General features: G+C 36.5%; 1 protein-coding gene across 1 annotated transcript; it reads right to left on the bottom strand.

The window, feature by feature from the left end:
* Positions 1 to 1,550: 1,550 nt before the first annotated feature.
* On the bottom strand, positions 1,551 to 4,739 carry h3f3c (H3 histone, family 3C). The gene is made up of 4 exons (XM_052592625.1): positions 4,589 to 4,739; positions 3,561 to 3,704; positions 3,325 to 3,478; positions 1,551 to 2,925 (listed from the first exon to the last, which is right to left on the bottom strand). Exons 2-4 carry the CDS (start codon positions 3,686 to 3,688, stop codon positions 2,797 to 2,799), a joined length of 411 nt encoding a protein of 136 aa, XP_052448585.1. The 5' UTR covers positions 3,689 to 3,704; positions 4,589 to 4,739; the 3' UTR covers positions 1,551 to 2,796.
* Between the last annotated feature and the right edge of the window lie 4,087 nt (positions 4,740 to 8,826).

Raw genomic sequence — 8,826 nt, 5'->3', positions numbered from 1 at the left:
AAGTAGCTCTAAACATACTCTCTCTCTCTCCTCTGTGCCATCTTTCATGCCCTCTCTCACTTGTTCTCTCTCCCTCCACCCCTCCCGAGTGCTTCATAATCCCACTCTGACCTGAATAAAACCACATGTACTGTTACCAGGAGGAAGGCTGTTGTGCGCGTGTATCTTTGTGCAAATGTTTATGTATGTATAGGTCACAAGTTTATGAATAGGTTTTTTTGCTTCCGAAAAGCTAATAATGTGACATTGTTTTACTTTATGTGAACATTTATCTGTATGTGTAACATGTTTTAAAAAATAGCAATAAGTAAAAATTATAAATTTATTGTTTGGCCCCTTTCCCTATCTTTCTTTCTGTCTGTCTGTTGTCTTCCTCAGTCTCTCACTCTCTTTTCCTCTCACCCTCCCCCGTTTCTCCAGATATTAATCTCTCTCTCTCTCTGTGACAGATTGTCTGTAGTTCATGCAAGAAGACAAAAAGAGAAGCTGCTGAGCCTTCAAATCTAACAAATCACACACAACACACACACATAACCCGCAAACCAGCAGAGATACATATGATACCTAACCAGACAGATACATTAATTTACCATTTTACAGACTCTCTCTCTCTCTCACACACACAGACTAAGAAATATGCAACTGTGTATACACTTCAGATGATGGAGGGGCAATCTGAGTTTTGAATGAGAGGTGTGTGTTAATGTAGTTACAGGTTAAATGGCAAGTATTTCTGTGATTAGTGACTAAGCAAAGGAAAATGAACCTTCTTATTTAAGAATCATTACTGGCTTTTTTCTATTTTAGTTGATGTGAAAGTTCAAACAAATTAATTTGCTTTCTAAATTTTGATTGATGCTATTTTTAATATACTCATGGACCCTCTGGAATGCCTTTACAATTGTGCATCATCTCACCAGTCCTTTGCTATGCTACGATGAGACGTGGTTAAAACACAGACAGACTTTAACCTTTTTTTCTGACCACAGTCTTTTTATTCTAGGCTACTACTTTATACTTTATTCTAGGAAACAACTAAAACACCTGTGATGCGATGATAACAGCTTCACCAAAAGAACATCTGTTTAGCATGTATTTTAAGAACATTTTCCTTAAATGCTGGAATGTTTCCTTAAAATTAGCATGATTCAGAATTCACCTCAGTTTTATGAAGCAACACATTTAAAGGGAACCCCGGGAATTGAGACATGCTTGGCTTAATTAACGTAAATAATGTCTTTTACTGAAATATATAGTAGAAAATCCATGAAAGATTTACATTATTTAAAAAATCCACATCGTTTTATACATTTTAAAATGAATAACAAACGGCAGTACTTCACAGAGGGCATCCATTTGACTTCATTGAAATAATGGCGCCCCCATAGTCCAAAATATGCATAAAATTTGATTAATATTTCAGTAAGAAACATAATTTACGTTATTTTAGTCTTAATACCTGGTGTTCCCTTTAAAATACACTCTAAACACTGGATCATAACACTAGGCCATGATGTATTTGGGCGTGTTTACAAATCACAATGAAAAGGTTATTTGTGTAACATCTATTTATTACCACCAGTATATGAGAAATTTGGAAAATACAAAGATCAGCTTATTTAAATTTCCAAACAAGAAAATAAAAGAAGCACAAACATGAGGTTACACTGTGTATCACAAATAAAGAGAAGGAGTAAAGTTCTACCAAACAAGGTACTAAAGGTAAAGAATATTTTTTGCTACACTCTGTGACTCTAAAGCCGATAATCTGGCAAAACTGGAATTGAAAGAGTGAAAAACGAGAGACAGAAAAAGAAGGAGAAAGAAAGGAAGGGAGAGCAGGATGTTAGTTTAACAGTAAGGTTGAATGAGAGGCTGGTTTAGAGCGCCCCCCTGTGGCTGCCTGAAGTTATAACAGGAGGAGCAGGATCGGCTTTCACTACAATATGAAAAAGAAAACGAATTCAAACTGTTTTTCTTCGGATTAATCCTTTTTTTCTAAAGAACAATTCATGTACGCATTGTAAAAAAAAAAAAAAAAAAAAAAAAAAAAAAAGACACCATATCAACAATAATAGTAATCATCAATATTACAAATAACAACTTTTTAACCAATAGATGCTGGTTTGCAGTTGAATACGATTCTGCTTTGCTGATCACATCTCCCACAGAAACTCACACAGAGAAGAAGTCCGACCCCACACTCACCTCCACTATGAAGGGCCAAGTAAAGATTCAAGCAGAAAATGTAAGGACTGGAAGGATCAAGGGGGACAAGAAGGGGAGGGCAAATATGGTAAGATCAAAAAAATATGTGAATTGGGGGACAGATTTCAATAAGGTGGACTGAGGCAGTTTTAGTAGCACCCTGCTGTGGAAGTTTCCGCTCCCCTTAAGCAGACTGACCCCAGACACCACCCTGTTTTTCTTTCTGGACAGTGGAGTAAGTGTGAGAGCAGGGTGAGACTTCTCCTCTTTATATGCATATTGAATGTGTGGCCCTAAAGCAGGCATCGGTGGACCTCGTTTACACTCCAAATGTGAATGTGTGAGAGTATGTTTATGTATGTATGCGTGTGTGTGAGTGTGTGTGTGTGTGGGCATATGTGTGTGTGTGATCAGCAGCACCTGTTACATGCACATATAGGTACCCTACGCGTCATTTAGACAGCACTAGCAGACTGAGACACAGTTACTCCCCATCACTGATACTCTAAACTCTACCAAGAAAAGCAAGAGGAGAACAAGTGGAGAGACAGAGAGAAATAAAGAGGGCGATAGAAAGAGGGGGTCAGTTTAAGCACGCTCTCCACGGATGCGGCGTGCCAGCTGGATATCTTTGGGCATGATGGTGACACGCTTGGCATGGATGGCACACAGGTTAGTGTCTTCAAACAGACCGACCAGGTATGCTTCACTGGCCTCCTGCAAGAATATACACAAAAATCAGTCAGTCAATTAAACATAAACAAAAAGAAAGCAAAATAGGAAATTCCAATTCTTCAAATAAGAACATGTGCAAAAATGTCAACATCTAAGGAATACAAGCTCAAGACCAGATATATAATATTTTAAATTAGATTTTATTTTTATATTTTCTTTTTTAATTTTAAAGTTTTAATTTAAGTGCGTTTGTCATTTTTTTACGTTTTTGTTTTAATATGTCTATATAGTTTCTACACAGTTATATATTTTAGTTCAAGTTTAAGTTATATGAGTATTACATAAGTTTTTACATTTCAGTTAGTGTCTATTTTATTTCCACTAATGAAAATGTATTTTATTGTTTTAGTTTTAGTTAGCAATAATGAACCCAATATGCACCTGCAGTGCACCAATGGCAGCGCTCTGGAAACGCAGGTCAGTTTTGAAGTCCTGGGCAATCTCTCGAACCAGACGCTGGAATGGCAGCTTACGGATCAGCAGCTCAGTGGACTTCTGATACCGACGAATCTCACGCAAAGCCACAGTACCGGGCCTGCAGACAAGAGAGATGCTTTAATGCACGGGTCCTCACAACTCTTTCTTTGCTGGGTACAAGCACGAGTTTGGAATATCACCTGTAGCGATGCGGTTTCTTGACTCCTCCAGTCGAGGGAGCACTCTTGCGGGCAGCTTTGGTAGCCAGCTGCTTGCGAGGAGCTTTTCCTCCAGTGGACTTACGAGCAGTCTGCTTAGTACGGGCCATTGTTAGTCAATATCACCTGAGAAAAAGGAAAACACTGAGTATTAGAACACAGTTAAGGCAGTAAATCATGGGCAGATTAAGACATATCTGGCAGGACTGTAAAACAACATGCTTAATCGTACTTTCACTTAGCTGTATAATATACAGGATTGAGTCTTGTGCACAGACTGACTAAGATATAAAAGTGAGGAAATCTCTACTAAAAATAGAGTCTCTAGTTTTACACTTGTTTTGGTATTTGACTCCCTGCCCCATATGCTATTTCAGGCCACTTCCTCCAGCACATCACATTAAACCCAATAAATAAAAGTAACCACTCAGCATGGACTGAGACAGCCTTTCAACCAATCACAGACGCCTGTAAAACAACAATAAAGTAGTAACCAATAAATATAGAAGAGCGGAATAATCTAACCAATCACATGTCGTTCTCCTAGTTGTGGGGGAAGATCAGCCTGTCTAAGCCCCGCCCTAAACCGCAAGATTATGGCTGCAATTTGAACGGCAACTGGAGAGAGTCCGTGCATTGAGGCACAGGGGAGGACGTAAACTTTTAAATAAAATTCAAAAGCGAATGCACGCAACGCAAAACCAATAACACAGTACGATAGAAGGCATCATTGGGTAACTAAATAATCGCGTAGAAGTAAAATTTGACGCGAATTTGCGACGTTTAACCGAAGTAAACAGAGACATACGAAAGTGGGACGGATTTCAGTGTGTCCTCCGACACGAAAAGGAGAGCCTGTTTCTCTCGCGTCTCGCCATCGGCGTCCTCGTTTTCAGACGATGAGATTTTAACGTTTTAACGCTTAAAATAAACATTATTCTACATGAAAGTTTCACAAAGCTGTTGAAAAGTATTTCAGAGAGACGACAGTGACGCATCGGGGCACTTACCTCAGGTGAACGTGTTTTAATTCGCGCGGTGAAATATGTGCTCGGCTTGTCTGGCAGCGGCTGTATTTACTATCTCACACACAATGGGAGCGGAGCGGCCAGAGCCAAAATGGCCGCGATGTCAATCATTTTCTCCCAGAATGCACTTCAATAAAACTAAATAAAATTGCCGTTTTTTACAGTACCACTTGCGTTATGAATTAGCTTTTCCTTGAATTTCTTTTGCTTAGAGTCAAATGTAACACAATTTATTGTAAGTATTTAAAGTACCGTGTTTCGGAAGGGGTTTTACTGCAATCCCTTTGTTTTTCTCTTTGTTCCAAAGAGGTTATCAGATTTAGAGGAGACAGACTAATGGGTTCACTCACTGCTGGTTGTGTAATATTTTTATATGAATAATAATGTATAATATTAATACAGATTTTAAACATTTTCCGTTAGTTTGTCAATTTACTTATTTACAAAAAATAGCGTTCACGCGAAACCTTTTGGTTTAAAGTATTTTAAGTTTATGTACTCTAATTTTATATAGATACAGAATTGTTTTGTGGCCTAATGTATGGTTCAGACATCATGTGGTTTTCATGCATCTGAGCGTTGGCCAAAGATGACCCTAGAGCAGTCATACAATGTCTTACTTATTTCAGGCTGACATTCAAAACCACCCTCCAGTCATGTGGGAACTCTATCTTAACCAAAGTCTGCCTTCCTCTGTCTCACGCTTGCTATTTATAAGGCTTCAGTGACATTTCAGGAAGGATGTGCCATTTTCAATGTACCAAAACACATTTGGTTTATTTTTATATGCCTTGTAGTATTTGCATATGTGGAGAAGCACTCAGGACTTTAATATATAATGAAGTGAAGGTGTCTTCAAAGTTTTTCAGGACAAGGACCCCTTTAGTCAATAGAGACAATGAGTGACCACCGATACAAGATGTGTCAAGCAGAGCTACACATTGAGCATGAGACTTCAATACTAGAAGCTCAAACTCAAAAATATCATATTTTTCCCAGACATTAAAATATTAAAATGATGTGTCATTGGTAACCCTTTAAAAAATTAAGATTAAATGGGTTAAAATTGACTTTGTGATGTTTTTTATGCCCATGTTTTAATTTTTGTTATGAAAAATTACTTGTGATCGAACATTAATTGATGGACCCCCTCCAGTACCACTGCAGACCCCTATTTGAAGACCCTTGTAGCGTTTTGAGTGATTGTCCCAAGGGTCCTTAAAGCTTTTAGTTAAGGATCATGGAGTCTCACAGGCATAAATTGCTTTGAAGTATTTAATGTGACACACTCTGTAATTCATGTCTAAATTGGGTAATGCATCAGAAACATTTAAATATTATCGATGGCTGCTGGGTAGAAGCAAATTGGTCTTTCTTTATTTTTATTAAGCATGGCATATAGGGTATATATATATATATATATATATATATATATGTGTGTGTGTGTGTGTGTGTGTGTGTGTGTGTGTGTGTGTGTGTGTGTGTGTAACGCCACACTTAATGGCCATGTGGTGGGCTTATACCTCTATTTTTTTTTTTTTTTGGGATCTGAAAGAACCTATAATGTTTTGCAGTTTCACAGCGATACTGTACACTTATATTTTCCAAAACCTAGTTTACATTCTAGAATCAAACCTAAACACTATTAGCCTACCATACATGCAGATCTCCACCTCCTATTATTGTGATATTAATTACAACATGAGATGCCCTCTATGATGCTTAATGTAAAATAGAAATACAGATGGTAATACTGCTATGATTCAGCAGTTTTATTGCAGTATTTTTCGTTCCACTTCCTTGTATGCTTCTCATGGGAATGTACAGTAAGGCTCATTCAGTGCTGCTCGGTACCAGTTGCAGTGCGTTTTACAAACAACAGAGAGCACTGTCCTCCTGATGAAATCAAGCAGATTGTCTGATTCGTTTATACAAACTGCTATGCTGTTGAAGAGCCAGCAATATTACTAGCAGGCACGTGTAGAGGGGGTGGGGGTGCTTGAGCACCTGCCCCTTTTTTTCCCTTGATGCCCAAAGTGCCCTTTTGTCAAGGCACTTTTTTTTATTACACGCCCTTTTGTAGGAGCATGCCCAATCTGACTATGTGTAAACTTAATGAATAATAATTTAGCCATAAATAAAATTATCCACATAATGACAGTTCCTGATCTTACGTTCAGACACCATTAGTAATTTAGAGCACTAACAGATCAATATCATTTTCTCCAGTCACAGAATAAGGCAGGAAACCCAATTTATAGTTTCTATACTAAATGATATCAATCAGTACTGCATTATTCATAACCTATAGTTTATTTATTTATTACCTGAAGTCAAGATAACTTGAAAAACACACATAATCCATATATTTTCGCAATTGTGTGTTTATTGTCTAAATGTTTCATCAGTAAAATGTTTGTGCCTTTTATTCAGTTCAGCTACAGCAATGGCGGATGCTTTTGTCCATATGATGTGGAATTCATGCACGTCGTAAGTTATTACTTATATGAGTCTGTTTTGGACTTTCTGGAAGAGAGCATGCGCCGGCTTCTAGTATGAATGATACATGCACTGCATGAAAGTTCAGTGATACTCACCTTCATAAAAATATTTATGAAATAATAAAAATGCAGCTAATATAGTTCTACATGCAGCAATATAAACAAAGTTGTATTTTCTCTTTCTTTCTTGCTGCTTGGGAAAGGTTTAAAAGGTGTAGAGGTGTCTTGTATATTTTATGTAATTTAATTCATTACATTTATATAGCGCTTTTCTAGGCACTCAAAGCGCTTTACATAGACAGGGGCTATCTCCTCATCCTCATCATATGCCGGCCATATCGCCATATTATGTAAGTTATCTGACGAAAAAATTAACATAAACTAAGAATGAACAATACTTCTACAGCATTTATTAATCTTGATGTTAATTTCATCATTTACTAATGCATTATTAAAATCAAAAGTTGTGCTTGTAAACATTAGTTAATGCACTATGAATTAAAATGTCATGAATTAACAATGAATGACTATATTTTCATTAACTGACATTAACAAAGATCAATACATACTTTAATAAATGTGTTGTTCATTGTTTGTTCATGTTAGTTAATACATTAACTAACATAAACTAATGGAACCTTTTTGTAAAGTGTTATCATATTTCTTTAAAAAAAAATTATACCTTAAAAATAATTAGCACAAGAGTAGTAAAACAGGCTTATACTGAATTTCTCATCCTCTGAATAATAATTATCAACCCTGTTTTTATTCTCATTATCATGAAAAAAAAAAAAAATCAGAACAGGATTAAGATAGGCAGGATCAGAATAGGCAGTTCTGTTATTTAATCTATTTTAAATAAGACACTTTTTTTCTGCAACAGTAGTATTTACAACAACAAAACCACCATACCCCGTAAACTCAATAATAATATCAATAATATAATTCAGTGTCTAATTCCAGACTAAATAAGAGGTGCAAAAAAAAAAAAAAAAAAACAATCTTTAACTTTTAAACTTAAAATGTTTTTTTATGTTCTCTGATTATTTTATTTTTTTAACTGCATTAAGGCATTTGCTGCTATATCAATACAGAAGCATCCGTTTTGATGCACATATGTGCAGGGAGCACTGCCCTATAAGCTGTGCTCCATATAAGGCACACCATATGCTCCCTTCTATACTTTGAACACCTGCCCCTCCAAAGGTCTCTGCATGGCCCTGATTTTAAGATGGACCACAAACCCAGTCTTAAGGGTAAATGTTTCAAAATTGAGACTTATACATCATCTGGAAACTGAATAAATAAGCTTTCCATTGGTGTATGGTTTGTTAGGATAGGGCAATATGGCCGAGATACAACTGTTTGAAAATCTGGAATCTGAGGGTGCAAAAAATCTAAATATTGATAAAATCGGCTTTAAAATTGTCCAAGTGAGTTCTTAGCAATGCATATTACTAATCAGTTTTGATATACAGGTGCTGGTCATATAATTAGAATATCATCAAAAAGTTGATTTATTTCACAAATTCCATAAAAAAAGTGAAACTTGTATATTATATTCATTCATTACACACAAACTGATATTTTACTGATATTTTTTCACAAACTTTCTGTTGTTCAAGAGTGGTTTGACTCAAGGAATGCGACAGCTGAAACCCATGTCTTGCATATGTCTTTGTGTAGTGGTTCTTGAAGCACTGACTCCAGCTGCAGTCC

Source organism: Carassius gibelio, chromosome A5, assembly GCF_023724105.1.
Source record: "Carassius gibelio isolate Cgi1373 ecotype wild population from Czech Republic chromosome A5, carGib1.2-hapl.c, whole genome shotgun sequence".
Lineage (NCBI taxonomy): Eukaryota > Metazoa > Chordata > Actinopteri > Cypriniformes > Cyprinidae > Carassius > Carassius gibelio.
Note: the sequence above shows the minus strand (reverse complement) of the source record. Positions and strands in the feature narration are given on the sequence as shown.